The 20,130-nt window shown below is 30.6% G+C and overlaps 1 protein-coding gene across 1 annotated transcript in view; it reads left to right on the top strand.

The window, feature by feature from the left end:
* The window catches only part of LOC107453123 (ceramide synthase 1), a 34,920-nt gene extending 25,768 nt beyond the window's left edge, over positions 1 to 9,152 (top strand). Inside the window, exons 6-7 of the mRNA XM_071178850.2 lie at positions 4,636 to 4,772; positions 6,856 to 9,152. Of these exons, the coding sequence (XP_071034951.2) occupies positions 4,636 to 4,746 (111 nt within the window). The 3' untranslated portion in view covers positions 4,747 to 4,772; positions 6,856 to 9,152. The remainder of the gene's footprint in view (positions 1 to 4,635; positions 4,773 to 6,855) is intronic.
* The last annotated feature ends 10,978 nt before the right edge of the window (positions 9,153 to 20,130 follow it).

The raw sequence follows: 20,130 nt of genomic DNA on the forward strand, positions 1-20,130 counted from the left end.
ACGCAAACATTTGTGCATTTGAAACCCGAATCATTAGAAATCAAACAGTATCTGAATACAATATATACTTTAATACAAAATGCATCATAATATTCTATTGAAAATGTATCTACATTTTTCTAGAAAAATATTTTTTTTAATACAAACATAATCAATATTAGTCCAATTGTATGCAAAAAAAAATAAAACATTTTATTTAAATTTGAAATATTATAAAACGATTACAAAATTGCTTAGTTTATGGAAGTTTTCACATAAATTTTTTTTATTTTTCTCCCTTTTTAATAAAATAAATAGGCCAGGATAGCCTGGTCGGTAGGGTGCTGGGCCTATGTTCGAGAAATCGTGGGATCGAACCCCACCGTCCGAAGACTCCTCGTGTAGTAAATGGTGACTGATGCACGCTAAATCTGCCGAGTCGCAAAGTTCTCTATGCTCCCAAAACAAATTAGTACCTCTGGGGGTACTGGATTGGAGATCGATCGTTCTCTGATTCAGGCCAAAATTAATTACGATCTGTGGATGAATGAATGGATGTATAGCGGGTGTGACGTATGGATGTGGCAGAAGACGAATTCTTGGCCAAAGATGGCGCCACTGGAAAACAAGAACAATCGCATCCCTCTGCCTAAACAGGCATACGGGTCAACAAAAATAAAATAAATCATATCAGGACTGATAAAAATTATGCAAAATTTAAAATTTTTAACATTAATAGTAAAGAAAGTGTAAGAATATAGTATATCTATTTTAAAAACAGATGAAATATTTTAAAAAGTAGCATCTATTTTAAAAACAAATACTTTCTTCAAATAAATAATGTAAATTAAATTTATTAAAATATTGTTCGATGTTTGGACAAGGGGGGTTTAACATATTTTTTTTTTTTTTTTTGACACAGTAAGCTTCTGGGAATTAAGTGATATTGGACTGAAGCAATTTTTTTAAACCAACACGTTCATTCACGGAAACAAATTATTTTTCAAATGTGAATGTTTTCGAAAATATTTGAACAGATAACAATTTTGAATATAACCATTGTGACCATTTGCGACTCTATTGGGATTCACATATTTAATTGTAAGAGATTAGTCTCATAAAAGTAAGTGCTTATAAGACTTGTAAATAATGTAAATGACTGTTCTGTATAGAATGGTATCATAACTTTAGTGAGACGCGTCGCATAAACACGTCACTTTAAAATGAAACAAATTCAATAAAAAATAAATATGAAAACGATATGAGATAAGTCGCAAAAAATACTCCTGGAACTTTAGTAAGATAAGTCATGAAATAGTAAGATAAGTCCATGTGACTTTCAAGGCATCAAAGTGGAAACATAATTCCTAAGTGATTTTAGAAACTTTAACGTGATATCTAAAGACAGAGTAACATCGAAGTCTCATTATGAGTTACTCCTTGAGATAATTCAAAACAGTAACATCTGTGACTGCTATGACCGTATTTTACTTTACTATGACGTCACTGTGTCAATTTGTGTTATCTGGGTAAAGACCCACTAATTGAAAACATAAAACATTAGAGTGCTAAAGGAAACATACCAATCTGGATCAAAGCACATATTGAACATGAAGACTACGAAGAAGCGAATTTTGCACCCAAACATGGGACGTGGATCGACCTTGTAGACTTTATCATTCCTTTCAGCAAAACTCAAATTAAGTCACTATGAATATTTGGAAGGTGAAATGGAGGGTCAATAGAACGATATACAACCGCAGATATTTTTCAAGGGTCCTAATCTTAAGCTCCTGAAGGCCAATTTTTACCTCAACCAATTCCTTACAGGCAATGGAACATACCAACTGAAATTTTTCAGAAAATCTGCTGCTTGAGCTATGCAGAATGTTGGACATGTTCTGAAACATTATATTAAGTTTCAGACACTCCGTGTAATAAAGATGACCAACATCAATGGTTTTGTTCTTTAGCCTTTAAGTGAATTATCATCGAATTTATCACCTTAGATTTCATGAGACCAGACGATTCGGCTCTAGTGATTACTGATAGACTTTTAATCATCAATGTTACTTAAATTTTTTCCATTTTAACCCTCAATTTTTACCTTGAACTCTCAACTCTTACAAGGGAAACTAGGGAAGTGTGACTCGCCAATTTTGAAATAAACTAGTGGGATGTATGCCTTATGAGGAATTATTTTAGGGGGCAACATTCGTTTCGGCCCATAGAGGGTCCTGTGAGAGATCAAAAATAATTCCATATATAGAAAAATCGTTCTTTTATTACTTCAATGCAGACTATTAGTTAATGTAATTATCTCATACTCCAATTAATTTTATGGTACTTCCACTTACTATATAATGCATATTTATTGTCAAAATTATTTCGAAAATTTTATATAGCTGTAGTTTTTCAGAAAAACCTGTAAGGTTAATTTTAAAAAAAAATTTGACATCAAATTTTTTAATTTTTTTTTTCCAAAACATCTTCCAAATTAATTGGAGAACGTAATTGCAAATCAATTAATTAATTAATAATTAATTAATTTGCTAGTTAATTTATTAATTTTCTAATTAATTAATTAACCAATTAATTACAAATTAATTGGAGTATGAGATAATTACAATAACTAGTAGTCTGCATGGAAGTAATAAAATACCGATTTTTCTATATATGGAATTATTTTTTATCTCTCACAGGATGTTCTATGGGCCGAAACGAATGCTGCCCCCTAAAATTATTCCTCATAAGGCATACATCCCACTAGTTTATTTCAAAATAGGCGAGTCACACTTCCCTAGTTTCCCTTGTTAGACTTTTTGAAGCTTTTATCTACGATCTAGATTTGCCTTTTAATTACCTTTGTTATTTTAGTTTTTACTATTGCTTTTGATGCTAATTTTGCATTATTAACTTTTAATTGTTTACATGTTGTCATATTGTATTTAATTAGTTTTACTGCCTCTTTGTGATGCCTCTTGAAATTTTAATTTGCTGTATGATCTTTACACTTGTACTTACATGTAACCATTACTATTCTACTGTTCTGTATTGATATCTGTCTCCATATACCCTATATTAAGGGGGAGATTCAGAGTGTAAAACGTTTATTATTTTAGATGTATTGGGAGGTGAGAAACCCGATGACTGGATATCTGCAAGTGACGTCATCGTAGGTAAATCGTGGCATTTGTCGATTCAGAAACCAATAAGGTTCGACATACATACGTAACGTCGCTTTCAGGTATCCAATGAAATCTAAGTAAAATCAAATATTTTGTCATAAGTACTTCACTTCTTCTCGAGTTGCAAGTATCCAATTCACTTAAAGCTTGGCGACTTCTCTCGTACAAAACCCGTACGTGGAGGAACATTTTGATTTTGATATATAAATCAGGCATCTTTGGTTTACACAGATTTACTCAGTTTCATCTAAAGGATGGAAAACTCGTCCAATTCGTTGTACAGTGTTAACTTCCACTTTTGAAGAGTTATGCTATTAGAAAGATTGGTCTGCTTTAGCCCATATTATCGTTTAAGTAAACTTAATACCGAACTATATTATCCTGTTAAATAACTCTCCTTGAAAATTATTGCACAATAGTATGATTTAACCTGAACTGAAACATATTTTATTCTTAGTAAGATTGAATCTAGCTTGTATCATCATGAGTTTCATCGGAAGTTTCGATTAATTTAGTACTCAATTTGGGCAGTTGCTTTTGATTCTGTTTGCCACACTAATACTTCGCCAAATTTCAAGTCTGTTTTTATTTTTTCCTCAGTTAAATTTTTAATTTGCAACACCTAATATCGATACTCTTTTGACTTTAGTTTTGATACGGTTTCTATAAATGGTCATTAATTACAGTCATAGAACCGTAATTAATAAGCACCTAGCCTTATAGATTCTCCTCTTTTAATTTCTCTTCATTTTATACCGCAAGCTTATACTTATTACGGTTCAATTTATTAGCTGACGTAATTCTTAAGTGTCTTTGTTAATCTTTTGACAAAGAATTTTCATTAAACGATTTTTCGTACTTTTTTTATTATTTAGCTTCCGTTTTGATCAAAAAAGTGAAAAATACAGTAGTTAGAATTTTAATAATTTATGGTTATGAAATAAGGATAGATTGGAGCAGATATGGACAAATATGTCACTTTGCAAATATAGGCTGGCGGCTTACTTCTTAACGTAATTTTTCAAATTTGCACTTATTTTCAGTTATTTGTAACTAAAAAAAAAACATTAATTCCTCTTGAAATTTCTTTAATTTACGAAATCAAATATTTATATATTTTTGAATATGACTGGAAAAAAAGTCAAACTACTTTTTTGTATTTTATATTTTAGTATGCAAATATAATTCCGTTAATCTAAGATTTTTTGATAGTTATTAGACTTTTTATTATTAAAAATTGCCAAAATAAATTTCTATTTGTAATTAGAGAGTTCGAAAAAATATTTAAAAGCAAATACCCGTGTCTCATCTGAGCCAAAAGTTAGATGATTATATGTAAAAACAGCAATTAAAGAAACTCTTGGACATTATTTTTTTATAAACGATGTTTAAGTATTTTTTATTATTTTTTAGATATTGTTTCATTTAAGCTTGCTATTATACTATATATTTTTCTCATCTTTTTCAGCTTATTCTTCAAACACTCTACAGAGTGGTCACTGGTCAATTAGCTGAAGACGCAAGAGAATATGATGTAATGGAAAAGCTAAACCAAAAAGAGGATAAAAAGCTCTCTTAGTTTTTTGAAGTTAATTAGTTAATAAGGTAAGTTAATAAGAAGTTAAATAGCTAAGGGTAGAATAAATTTGAAATATGATAAAAATGAAATTTCATAATAATTTAGTGTTATAATTTTGTCTATTCTAGAATTAATTATTATTAATAAATTTTTTTTAAAGAAATCTTCAACTAATCTTTTTAAATGATGTTCCTTTTCTGTAAATCTTTTTCTTAATTTATTATTCCAATTGAAACGCTCTTTCTCACTCTTTAATATTCAAATGAGATTGAACGAAACGAAACAATAACGAAATTAAAAAATGCCTACTTGAAACAAATATTAATTTCATACAATTTATTACGTTAAAACCTAAATTAATTTGATGCTAAGTTAAAATTTTGAAGCAAATCTGATGCCTTCTTTTGTAGTTATCTTGTCTAATGCATTTAAATGCTTCTAAAAGGAAAATATACGAACATATTGTATCATTTCACGTAACATTACCAATTGATTCCAAAAAAAAAATGAAATTGTGAAATGGTCTCCAAGGCGTGTGAGTGTGTGTGTGTATATATATATATATATATATATATATATATATATATATATATATATATATATATATATATATATATATATATATATATATATATATATATATATATATATATATATATATATATATATATATATATATATATATATATATATATATAACGTCGTTGCCGAGTGGAAGGATTAAAACAGGTCTTAAGTCGGGAAGGAGGGTACAAAATTTATTTATTAATTATTAGACAAGAGCAGTCATGAGAGTGAGTGATAGTGCACATGAAAAGTTGCGCTCCTTGGTTATATGTTAGGGAAAATCTTGCAAAGTAAAATCCGTAAAATGTCTTAATTTAGGGAAAGAGGGAACTCTTAGTAGTTGCTATTGGTTTATGAAATAGATCGAACGTTTCCCACACAGAGCAAAGGGAAAAATGTCCTGCTCTTAATTAAATGCATACTTGAGCCAAAAATAGATTTAAGAACAGGATGTGGCTTTTAAAAGTGTGAGAAAGTATTTCGATTAGAATAATTAGGATGAAGTTTTATAGCAAAGAAACTAACATAAAAAGATTAATTGAAGCTTCTTATGTTACATATATATATATATATATATATATATATATATATATATATATATATATATATATATATATATATATATATATATATATATATATATATATATATATATATATATATATATATATATATATATATATATATATATATATATATATATATATATATATGTCAAATATTTACCATGAAATCAAACTTCAAATTTGCTAACTACCAAATACATTTGGACGAAGGAAGCAACGACAATCCCCGCTATGAGATCCTCCGATTTGTCCACAGATACTATTCCTTTAAGCTGACCCTGAATGAGAAAGTCACACGGATAGAGGTATGAAAAGTTACCGGTGAAAGTAGAGATCATGCCTTGGGTATTCTTTGGCCAAGGATCATGCAATGGGACACTTCAATCCAATCCCTCTCCTTGGGAGCATATCGAGGGCAGGGGCCTTTATTATGCAAGGACCACACGCAGTATGGCATTTTACATTCCAACAGTTGGGAGTAAGAGGTTTCAGCACGGTCGATTCAGTAACAAATGATCCTACAGTCAAAGGGGGGCTAAGAAACTAAGGTATCGCAGAAGTCACAAGGTCAAGCCTCGAAAAAAGTAAAGATCTTCTGCGATTCAAAGGCATCTAAGTATTTTAGTTATATAGTATGCTAACGATCAATTTTGGAAAGATAAAAACCTCAACTGACATCTGACTTTAATTTTCTCAAGATCGGGAGCCTATATATACGTTTTTTGACCTTGTCAACAGGCATTTTGGAATGTTTTCTATTTTTTCTGCATTTTACTTAAAAATTGAAATTACAACGTCATCAATTAAAATTTTAGCTTCTCTTTTCATAATTTTTTTTTCTCCAATTCAAACTATTAAAACAGTAATATATAATAGTAAAATAAATAAAAAAATTAAATATTATCAGAATATTTAAAAAAAATTACTCTTGATAGCATTTTTACCGAAAAATAAAGATTTTGTTTTATTATTTTAGGTATGCTCAGTAAAAGAAAATTATAAAAATTTGGGTAACTGCAACCGCTAGTTCGGGTTCATTCCAGTAATGGCGATGGATGTTTTGTCATATTTTACAGCTTCTTTCTCATAGGCTGTGTTTGTAACTTGATTTTAACAAATGTTTAATGTATGTTTTAAATCCGAACATGCTGTGTAAGTATTGTATAAAACATTTTGTAATTTCTTAAGAAAATTAAATTAAGTTTAATGTGTAATTATTACATTTTTACAATTTGAAATTGTGATTTTCACTTTTTCCCTTTGTGGAGAGTATTTCAAATATTACTGCCTTCTTACATTTAAATGTTTGGGGAACATGATCAAATTTCTTTATATTGAAATACTTTATTTTGTAATTTACCTCTAACTCTGAAGTATTATAAATGTATCTAAATCAAATTTATTATAGAACATTAGTTAAAATCTAGATTCTAAAATTTTGTGTAAGATTTTCAAGTTTAAATGTTCAGAATATCAAATAACTATGGTGGGGATTTTCCTCAATTACGCAATCATTATTATTGTTTTTTTTTGCATCCTTTAAAAAAATTTATCTTTTATTTTTTTTCCACTCTAAAGTAAGCAATAAAACGAAACTATTTAAAGATACTTTAATGCTTAGTTTTGTTGATAAGGAATTACTGTATGTTAAAGAGTAATTTACTGATTATCTTATTTTGATTATAAGTTTCTATTTCAAATGGTTGCTGGATTATATATCAACTGGGAAAACATTTACACATTTTGTGTGTAATTGTTTCATAAATTTTATTAGTTAATTCCGCCATGCATTCTTTTGTTAATTACCTAATTCTATTCAAGCTAAAGTTTCATTTTGAATATAACATTGTTAGTTAAATATTGCTAACTTTTTTCTAACAAAATTTCGCGTTTCAGAATGTGAGAAAGCTTATAAAAACTGCCAATAATAATAGGATTGATAAGTTTAATAATATTATTGATAAATTTCATAGAATATTATTGATTAAACAAACAATTGGATTCATAAAACAAACAATAGGATTAATAAACAAAAAAATAATTATATTAAAAATATAAGAGCATAAGAAGAAACTAAATTTTGTTGATAAACTAAATGAGATTGATGCGTTAAGATTATAATATCTGTTTTTGAAGAATTGAACAAGAATTTCCAAATATCTTTCTATTTTATTATATAGTTTCAACATGCAAGAAAAATATTTTTGCCTCATCAAGTTTTTTTATTCTAATAAATAATTACTGTTATTCCATTTTGTCGCTTGATTTAACTGTTACAGATTACAATAGTAGGTTTTCTACAACAATGCGGGACTCTAACTTTATTTTGTCATACTGGATAATTATTATAGATAAAAAAGGTAAAGTTATTTGAAATTATGTTCCTATTTTCTTTTCTGAAGTCATTCATGTTTTATAATTTGCAGTTACATATGTATATTCTGTTTCATTTTATAACCCTTCGCTGAATAATTGCACAACAATAACCGTAAAAATTATGAGAAAAAAAAATGATTTCAAATTGATAAAGTTCATTTTTTTACCGGTTCTAAATATTTTACTTATTTTAAAGAAAAAGATTTCTTTGCAGCAAATTAAAGTATCAAATTAAATTTGATACGCACGCCTAGAAAATAAATTAAATAGAATTCTGGACTAGTTCGTCTTATGATAGGAACCAGCATAGCCAAGTCAGTATTATAAGAGAGATGCAATATGCTGATTTCAAGAACGTAGACAGTAGTTTAAATAAATTAATAATTGTAATTAAATTCAGTTTCACAACTCATTTCTAAATAGGCTAATATCAACAAAAGAAGTATGAAGTTTTTTTTCTTCTTTGTGAAACATAATTCTAATTTGTGGAATATATTTAAGGGTAGTCAATTAACATTCGTTTTTTGCATATTGAGTTAAAGCAAACTTGATAAATATTTTTTTTACGAAAAATAATACCTAAATAATATTTCTTCAAAATAGTTCATGAAAAATCAGCAGTACAATGTTTTCCTATTTATATAGAGACAAAAATTTAAACAAGAATTATTCTTCACAAACATGCCCTAAAGAAGTTATGAACTGCGTGTTAATATTGTATGGTTTTTACCATGAAATGTATAAATTTATAAAATGCATGTAATGTGAATTTTAGAAGTATTTTTGATATGTTTGTTTACATAAACCCTTGTCTTTAATTTATGCTAATATTTTATGCAAATAACTTGTAAAATAAATAAAGTATGATCATTTGCATAATAAAATATTTATCTGTGATATTTTAATTGATGTCTCATTCCATGTTATTTGATAAAATTTTATAAATAAAATCTGGTTATGTTTTTTTAGAAAATAAATTTTCTTAAATTTTGCACTTCTCTTTAAATACAGATGAACAGAAACATCTCTTTAATCTGAGAAAATTAAAAGATCCTTGATGTCTAATTCTCTTTATTCTTGTGTCTCATGTTAATCTATGGTAATGCATGTGGATTTCTACTAAATTTATTAATTTAGTAGTTATTATTTTGCTTAATCAGCATTTTCTGAATTATAGGATGAAACTACATTTCGAAACCTCTTCCGTTCCACGTAAAAACGCTTTTTTTAATGTTTAATATGTTAATTTCATAATTGTTGCGAGTCTGTCAAATTTATTCATGATGGTAAGGTTCAGTTCTGACTCTCTTTGATCAGCGCCAGCAATGTTGATAATGAAATCGAAGCAAATTGTTAATATTTTTCTTTTTTCCAATGGCGGGAAAAAAGAACAAGGAACAATAAAAAAGAAAACAGTTTTCATTAACGGCTGTCCGTTTAGCGGAAAGATTGATTAAAAAGAAATGCGCCACCAGGCGGCGTCAATCCCATGTTTGGCTTGGCGCTACGCAGGCGGCGAATATTTGTTAGAATTTTTATTGTGATTTGTTCGTTCTGCTGACTCGTACAACGATGGAGAACGAAACAGTCCTGTGAAATTGAGTCAGAAATCACGTTTTAAGAAAGCAGAGAAAGGAATGATTTTAAATTGTTATCCATTTTTAGTATAATTTTAGGGCCGGCATACAGGCCCGGTGCCGGGAGGGATCGTCGGGACAAATCCCCCCCCCCGAAATTCTGGGATTCAAACTTTTTAGTCTTTCTTTGAGCCTCTCAGTAAAAAGAAAAACAAAAACTGTGGAATCAAACTTTTTCCCAGTACACCACCTTCGCTAGTGCATCAACTTCACTTGACCTTGTGCCTCATCTTTCCTTCGGTTAGACTTCTCTCCCGAAATCAATTGTTTTTCAGCATATTAATTTATGCAATTTCTGAATCTACGTAGATTTCATTGACATCGAAAACCTCATGGGAGAAATGGAAGTATGGGCATCAAAGTGGAACCTGCGTGAGCCCCTTAGTAGACCAGATACGGGAACGGCACTTTCAGAAATGGACGAATGTGACAGTATCTTTTTCCCAAACATTTATTACTTGTTATCAATATTGGCTACGTTGCCAATCACCACAGCAACTGCAGAAAGAACTTTTTCTACTCTTAAACGCGTAAAAACAGCAACAAGAAATGCTACTAAAGAAGAAAGGCTAGCAGGGCTAACTTTATTAAGCATATTTCGGGATATTCCGATTTGTCCTAAAAAAGTAATCGAAAAATTTTCTTCAATTCCCCGTCGCATGTCTTTGTAAACTTTGTTTACAAATTGATTATAATTATTATGCAATATTAATTGAAAAATAATTATTATGTAATATTTTTTAACTACTTGTTTAACTTTTTTCAAACAACAGAATAAACAATATTTGTTACAATGTTTTTCTCCTACTTTACATGTCTGAAACTGTCCTTGCTTCTTATCATATCCCCCCCCCCGAAAAAATATCCTGGTTACGGCCTTGCCTGATCGGTAGGGAGCTGGGCCCATGTCCTAGAGTTCGTGGGTTCGAACCCCGCCGACTGAAGACATGCCGTAAACTTTGTGACTGATGCACGTTAAAATTCTGTCGAATCGCAAAGTCCTCCATGTTCCCATAACAAAATGTCCTTTCCTCTGTGTGAATGTGACCCGCCCTATAAAGGGGTTGGTGGTTGTGTGACGTGGGCGACGCTGCTCCACCGTCGTGGCATCGCCACAGGTAACTGGGTAACGAGAAGAGAGTAGCAGTTCTGGCATTTCTGTGGCCAATGGGACAAACCCCAAGTGCCCGCCATTTAAAAAAGATTCTGGAAACCTATTTGTTTACTTTCGGTCTGTGTTTTCCTTGCACGCACTATAGTAGCAAATAATTTTAATATCGTTTTAAATACTTAAAATATTTGTCCGTTTTCTCACTCGCTAAACTAGCAAGATAATCTACATGAAAAATACTCTTAAAGCTCTACGTTTAATTACGGTACTCAAACTGTTTTTTTTCCTACTTGCAAAACCTAAATTAAAAAAAAGCAAGCTCAAAAAAGTTAATGTACCAATTGAAAAACGAAAAAATTTAAGAAAAGAAGTTAATATCGATTATGCGTATTAACTAATGTAATGAATCAATCAAGTAATGCAGGAAATACATTTCAGTTACGCTGATATTCCCATCTGTCACTTCCCAAATGTTATTGTGCTAATTAAATAGGTTATTGATTTAAGACAGTCTCAACTAGCGGACAAAAAATGTGCAATAGTAGGAAGATTTTTATTGCTGTATAAAAATATGAAGATTATAGTATGAAGATTTTTTAAAATGTAAATAGTAGCCTATAGTGGATAGTTTTCAAATTTCATTTATATTTGAAGTCATGCAGCGTTTTAATATCAAAGAAAATTTAATTTTTACTTCCACAAACAACTCAGTGAATAGTGCTTGGTCATTGAAAAAGAAAAATATTATGATTACTGTTTTGCCATTAATTGGATTCAATTGGAACTTTGCCTATAAGCGGTCGAATGTTTTAAGTGCACGGGACTATTTCAAAGAATTGTTTACGTTTAACAGTATGTGCATACACGTAATATATATCTACACAATGATTTCTCAATTGCCAAATGATGCAAGTACTTTGTCTAGGAAAATAAATGTAGTCGGGCTATCCTGTGCTACTTTGTCTATAGCAGCTTGGCATCATATGCGAATCAGATCCAGACATTTTTATAAATTCTTACTAAAACTGTCCGAAATAAAACGAATCCTTAAGATAAAGGATAGCTTCATAATCAATATTTTAGTTGTTTTTATTATATTGACACCAGTTTGGTTTACTTTACCTATGAATATCGAAATGGCTTTGGCGCACTCAAAACGTAGAGATTTCATTGCCTTCTGGTTCTTGGGGAGAAAAGATATTTTTTTAAATAAATATTTGGAGCGTTTTTTAGTGTTTATATTCATGACAGTGTATTTTACCGGGAGGTATTTTATTCCTTCAATATGCCAACTGATATTTTCTCTCATTACCTACGATCTGAGCCGGGCATTGAAATATCAAGGCAAAATCATACAAGAATGTCATCTTCATGGTAGCATGTATGAGAGCATTCGAAAATACCAATCGATAATTGATTGCTGCGAAGCTTTGGACAACTGCATCAAAATCCCTATCTTCCTAATAATGTTAAATTTTTTTACTGGTCTGTTCACAGTTTTAGTGGTAGTTTTAGACGAAACTGAATTCTTACCTGGAAAAGTGGCAATTATCGAAGCTGTTCTAACAGTTTCTATCAATGGAACGTTATTAGTTTCTTTAATAGCTTGTGCATCAAGAGTACCCGAAGAAATGAATCACATAAAAGCAAAATTTCATATTTATTATCTTGATATTTTGTAAAGAAATGGAACGAATTTGCAACGTATTTCTCTGTTGAAAGCTATGAGTGAAATGGAACCTGTTTGTTTTAGTGCTTGCGGCATGTTACAAATTAAAAGAAGTTTGATTCTTAGCTGTTTTGGGTGTACATTAACTTATTGCATACTTCTTCTGCAATTAAAGTAGAGGGAAATAAAATTTCCTTAACGGCTTAGAATTGATATATCCTGAAGAAATAAACTTAAAAAACAAAACTTAGAGGATTTATCGTTGTTATATTTTGTCGAGTTTAAAAAAAAGAATACTTGACCCTTGATTTGCTATAAACTCGATTAAAAGCTATGAGGTAAATGAAACATGTTTATTTCGGTGCTTGCGGAGTGATACAAATTAGAAGAACTTTGATTCTTAGCTGTTTTTAGTGCATATTAACTTATTGCATAATTTTTCTGTAATTAAAGAAGAAAAAAAAATTTTTTTTTTTAACGACTTGAGAATTGAGAGATCCGGAAGAAACAAAACTTAAGATCTATCGTTGCAAAAATGTGTTAAAAATGAAAAAGAAAATCCCTCTTGATTTGTCATAAAGTCTATGAGGTAAATTCAAGTTTAGTTTAGTGCTTGCGGAGTGTTGCAAGAAGAATTTGGTTGTTCTTAGTGCACATTAACTTATTGCATACTTGTCCTGCAATTAAATAGGAAAAAAGGAAATGTTTATTTTTAAAGTTTGAGAATAAAGAGAACCCGAAGAAATGAAGATTCTCAAGAAACAAAATTTCAAATTTATAGCCAAAGCAATGCGTTAAAAAACGAAACAAATTTGTCTCTGGATTTATCGTGAAGTCTGTTGAAGACTATGAGGGAAATAGAACCTATTTATTTTAGTGCCTGACGCAAAATTTCAGGTTCGGATAAATTTGATTCTTAGCTATTTTAGTGCACTTTAACCTACTGAAAAGTTTTGAAATTGCATCAAAGGAGAAAAAACAAAACACATTTTTTAAAGCTCGTACATCGAGAACATTTGATAGAAACTATAAGAATGAAATTTTTAAAAACAAACCTTCGGAACTCTTATTGAAATGCCTTGCTAAAAATGAAAACAAATTTGCCTCTAGAATTATTATGAATGAAGCAGAACCTTTTACTTCAGAATCTGTGACATGTTACATATTTAATAAAGTTTGATTCTTAGCTGATGTTTAGGGTGTATTTTGACTTATTGAATTTACCTATTTCCTTTCTTCAATTACAAAGAATGAAAAGAAAAAAAAATTTTTTTTTGTTAATGCATTTTGAGTACCCCATAGACAGTTTCAAACCGAACGAAACGGTGATGCGACCCAAGACAATATCTTTGTTACACTGTGCCTGTTGCAAGTGATTGAAAGTACCTTCAGACCCGCTTAATGGCAACAAACATATTTCCTTTTAAGCGCGGGGGGCCAAAACAGCATCATTAGATCAGGCGCACTCGAATCCCGCCGGCGAAAGGATCCCTGCCTATTAAATGGTGACTGGTCATATAGCAAATCAATACCTCTGGGGATACTGAATTGAAGATTGATTGTTCTCTGGTTCAGGTCTAAATTACGATCTGTGGATGAATGAATGAGTCCTACGCGTAAAAAGGGCTATGACGAGTGTTGCTAAAGTTGTATTCTCGGCCATAGATAACGCCACTGAAAAACGAGAAACAACCTCTGCCTTAAGACAGCTTGGATTCCCATATCAGGCTTGCGAGCATTGGCAAGTGGCTTTTGTAACAACAAAATAAGTGTATCTTAGCACCAGAAATGGTGGCAACTACTTTGCATCTAAGTGGTGTAGAACCTTGGATAGTTCCTGGCCTAGTGAAACAACAGAAATGTACCTAGCACTATTCTGTGTAAAGTAGCTGATACTATTTTACCACGTTTATATAAACTTGCCTTCGTGTATGTCTGTCCGGGTGGAATTTTGCAATCGATTTTAAACTAACTTCCCGACTAGCCACAAACTTCAAATTTGGCGCATAGTTCAGAATTGGATGACAATGCATGAAAATGAAGAGAAAAAAGACATACAAAGTAAAATAAAATTAAAATTTAAAAAAAAAATCATTTTCGAGATTGTCTTTTGTTGTCGATTCCATTATTTCGAATTAGTATTACATGTCAGGTGAAAAGATTTTTACTGTCGGAGTATTTTTATTGGCTTAAAAATCACGTGGTAGGATCCAGTTTTTCCTCATTCATTTCCAGATCTTTTTGGTTGTCATCAGCATAAAACTAATGAAAGTCGTAAAGGTATTGTTTTTCTATAAAGATTTTCGTATCCCTAATTTAAAATGAAAGTTCTATTATTTTAGTAGTGGTCTTGTAGTAGTCTTGACTACTCTTGACTAAGAAAAATAATCTAAATAAAAATATATATTTTTAAAAACCACGTTTTTTGTAGTGAATAATAATAATTAAAAAGTAATAATTTTTAAAAAATTATATTTTAAAATAAAAAAATTCAAAATAAAAAACAATATTTTTAAAAATCACGTTTTTGTAGTGGAGAATAATAATTAAATAAAAAATTGAAAAACGAAAAACGTGGGGCGAATGAAATACATAACAGAACATATACCCATATATATACACATTTTCTATACACATGCACAGCTACATACATATGCATATACACAAACATATTCCACATCTACATTCAGATACAATTACAATTACAGATATACATACACATATTCTCAAGAGCACACATACACACACTAATATAACATTACTGTTATGTATGCGCCCCACGTTTTTTATTCATGCGCCCCACGTTTTTCGTTTTTAAAATTTTTTTTTAATTATTATTCTCTACTACAAAAACGTGGTTTTTAAAAATATTGTTTTTTATTTTGAATTTTTTATTTGGTATTCAATAACACAAATCTTTATAAATAAAATAAAATACACATAAGAATGAGTAAAGTTAATAAATCTTTATAATTACAGTAAGATACATGTAAGAATGAGTGGAGATATTAAATCTTTATAATTAAAATAAGATAAGATACACATAAGAATGAGTAAAGTTATTTTTAAGAGACTATATAAAGTAAGAATCATTAATTTAGGATACATATATGTACACTAATTCTTGAAATAAAATTAGTTTGTAAATCAAACATATGTGCAGTACACTGAAAATATAGACCAATCCACACTAGGCTAATTAGAACCGAAGCGGATAGAAATTATACGTTATAAAATTATTTAAAACTGTTTAAAGGGACTTAAAACTAAAATATAAATATATCCTTCTTATAACCCAACTAAAAGTATGCATGCATATTTTTTAAGCAGAACTTTTGTTTCAGTAAATGCATAGCAGTGTTGAACAAAACAGCAAACCCTCGCCAACTTGTATTTAAAGGCGAATAATCTTTAAACGATAACATAAGTTCATCAACGCTGGTGTTTTGGGAAAAGAAAATATTTAACGAATGGTGTGAAAAGGCGTGATCATGATGTGCAAATTTTTCATGGTTGTAAAAATTGCCCATAAAGAACACACAAACAGACATTCATCATCATAATTGGCCAGACAGCACAATGTGAGCCAAAGCCTTCCTCTGAAGATTTTTCCATGACGACTTCCGATTTATCTTTGATCTCCAATTCTTTTCATCAATTGCGAGAAAATCAGACTCCACTGAGTCAGCCCATCTCAATTCTTCTAAGGATTTCGTAACAAGAAGTTTTTACAGGGTAGAGGTGTCAACACCATGCCCAACCCCTAACCTGGAGGACCAGTCCCCTGATATAATCCCCAGAGGCAGGGTGCCCGGTTATACCCCCAGACACCGGGTATCCATTTTAGTCGCCTTTTTCGACATGCATAAGCTGCATTGGGTCTATTCCTTCGCACCCGGTCACTACACAGGGGCAAACAGACATTAATTTTTAAATATATATATATAGATTTTGTATTAAATTGTTTTTATTTTGCGTTATATTTTTGACCTCACGTTTTTATTACTTAATTAGCTTATCTTTTTATAGAAAATAAGTTTTGATTTTTAAAAGGATCGCATTTTCCTTATGAGAATAGATATATTGATACAACTTTTGATATCACTTTAGTATGTATCATGTTAATTTGAGTTAAAAATTTATTACACATATTAACGTTAAATTAAGAATTTAATGATTTAAAATATTCTTGATTACATATTGATACCATAACAATAAGTAATACAAAAGGGGGAAAGAAGCTAGGATTACTCACCAGGGCGTCATATCTAAATGTAGTCACCTTCCAACGGCTAGGCAAAACTTCTACTGATTCCTAATTGGGTGCAACCCTTACAGCAAGAGGGAACTTCGCCAAACTCACCCTTTGGCTCACTTTATCGATGTTTTTGGCGCACTTACTATTTTGGGACTACTTGCTCTGCATCAATATAAATGAATCGGATCGACTTTCTGGGTCTGGAATATCGACGAAAATTTAACCACATCCAATTCTTGAAACCAGTGCGACGACAATCGCCGGTTGTTGCTAAAGCTCTGGATTACCTAGTTACGCTACGTATCCAGGGCCTTAATTGTTGAAACATAGTACGAAGGAAAGAAACACCCATGCGTTAAACATCAGCAAGAGACGATTTGTTACAATTGCAGTCGGTATGAAGCAATACATCCTAGAAGAGAGAAGGCCTCAGCACGGAATACCATAAACAAGAAATTTGATCCTTTAGTAGTCCAAACGTAATGACATCTTCCTTATTAACCACCACTGCGCATCTTAGTAGTCCGAACGTAGTGACATCTTTCTTATTTTTCATCCACTGCGCAGTTTATATTCGTTACGTCGGACTACTAAATTAATTCGTGCTGAGGCCTTCTTTCTTCTAGGAGGTGTATAAACGATAGAGATAATATTTGAAGTTAATCGAATTGCTTTGTTGAAAAAGGAATGCAAATGCTCTTTTGGATTTACCAAGAATCTTTCTGTTGATGGTTGTGAGCGAAACAAAGCCTTTTTATTTTCTGCATCGTATTTGGCATAATATGATGCCGTGGTGAAAACTTTTCACGACGGCAAATTCACGTTTTTGGAAAACGTGTTAAAATGCTCTAAAGATATTTTTATTCTTTCCTATGACCAAGGTTTGATGCTGAAATGAGTGGAAATAAATTTCAAACGACGTCTACAGTAATATTGCTTTGCTGTACCTCATTTTTCAATGCCCTTGGTAAAAGAAAACGGTGACGTATTAAAATAAGTAAATGACAAAGTTTACTTTCTAATTATTTTACATAAAATATATTAATGGAATCTTAAACAATTTTAAAATTACAATCTAATCAACTATTTAAGAATTTTGTGAATAAAAACATTAAATAATACCCATTATCTAAAGAAAAGGTTGCCGTTAAAAACACAATAAGGTTTATTTATTTCATAGCACTAATTGAAAAAGATGTAAATTATAATTTTTTAAAATATACTTTTGCTTATTTCTTAATTTATCATGCACACGCAAGAATTGTCTCCGATTAAGTTTCTCGATAACGCATTTTAGTTACATTCTCATGAAAAATACTGTAACAATCAATATTTTATTGAAAGCATGCATTATAATAGTAAACATATTTTATTTATTTAATTTTATAAAGAAGCTCTTATTATCAAAGACAGTTTTGAAAAATTTATTTTAAATTCTTACAACGCTTCTATTATATATTATCGTCATTTTTTGACACTTAGTAGCTTCTTATGTTTTGCATAGTTTGTACATGTCATTCAGCAATTACATATGAAAACCATTTTTTTATTTTATAATCGTTGTTGAACAGCCGAACCAATTTCGGGTTTATGACTACTAATGTTCAACTTCGCAGCCTCGTAATTTTAAACCCAATCGAGAAGACAAGGGAACTGTCTGATCAAGTATTGGGAGAAATTTGCCTTCGTGGAAGACTTTTGGTGGAACTAACCAGCGTATGCGTTGCATGGAGAGAAAAACCACGAAAACCTCCCACGGTTAGACTGCCAGCAAGGGGACTCTAACCCATGATCCGTTTACCATTTGGGATATTTTACGTCAGCATTGCGGTCAATGCTAGCCGGGTGCTGAATTCGTATCGACCTGCCAGTGCTGGGCTTCGAACCCGGTTCATCTCATTGGGAGGTGAAAGCTTTATCCCTTGAGCCACCTCGGCTCTGGGAACCATATTTATTACATGTGGTCCACATAGTTTATCCTGAAAAGCAATCTAAAGTTTGGATTGCTTTTCAATTTTAATGTTTCTTCCTAATGTTAATTTTACTTTTTGCGTAATTCGCCATATCTCGAGAACTTTTTAATCGAATTGAAATTTTTTTTTACCGAAAATATAAAATTTGTTATCTAAAAATAATCCCATGCAAAAAAATTTTAGTAAATATTTATTATTTTTTACTTAATTTCAGCCTAATTTTTTTAATTGTAAGCTATACAATTTTTAAATCATTTTAAAGAATGTAATATTTTACATGCACACTACAAAATTTGAGCGCAATCGGTTAAATTGTTCACGTAAAGCCGAACTTTAAATATACATTATTTTAAAATTTGGTTTTTCAGGAACTATTCGACAGATTTTGCTCGAATTTCGTATTTTTCGTGTAAAATTACATTCTTTAGAATTATGTAAAAAATTTACACATTGTAAAAAGTTCTCAAGACACAGCAAAATTCACAAAAGGTAAAATTAACATTAAGGGGACCAAACTTTGGACCGTTCTCTTGACCAAACTATTGGGACCACATTTCCCAGATACCGAATATTTTTGGGGTCAGAAATCAAAATCCGTCAAAAAGAAGATACGGTTATTAAGAGAAAGTAAAATTTCGCGTAAGATTTTACAACTTAAAACATCTTCTGAAGTGATTAATTAGTATATTTGAGGTCACTCCCTCGAACAGTCGAGATTGAGTTCTTAGAACGTGAAGATCAGATCATTAGATCAAAAGTTACTCAGGGTGTTTCTCTTTTTTTTTGAACACGGTACCTTGTGGGTTTTTTTTTTTAATTTTTTTTTTTTAGTGATTTGCTAAAGAATTTAAGTGATTCTAAGACGATTTTAATGAATGAACCGACAAGCTTTCGTAGCTTATACTTATATTGCTTATTACTGACTCTGTTAGAGTAACGTCGTTTAGAAGAGAGAAAGTGTTATTTGTTTTGTTTCAGATAGTTTGTTTTATTTCGGCAATTTTATAATTAAAAAAGTGTTATTGTAAGTGGTTCTTGAATTGTTGTCTTTTCAGCTGTTCGAATGTTTCTTTGAAATACATTTAGTTAAAAACTAAAAATACGCAAGACAATAGCAAGGAGGGATGGAAAATTTTATTGTTACTTTAATTGATTTATAAAACTAATATTTCAATATTCAAGGTCATATTTATGTTTCGTATGGATGTTAAAATCTTTTAAGATACT

This window comes from Parasteatoda tepidariorum, chromosome 6 (assembly GCF_982258835.1).
Source record: "Parasteatoda tepidariorum strain Cologne lab strain chromosome 6, Ptep-v5.0, whole genome shotgun sequence".
Lineage (NCBI taxonomy): Eukaryota > Metazoa > Arthropoda > Arachnida > Araneae > Theridiidae > Parasteatoda > Parasteatoda tepidariorum.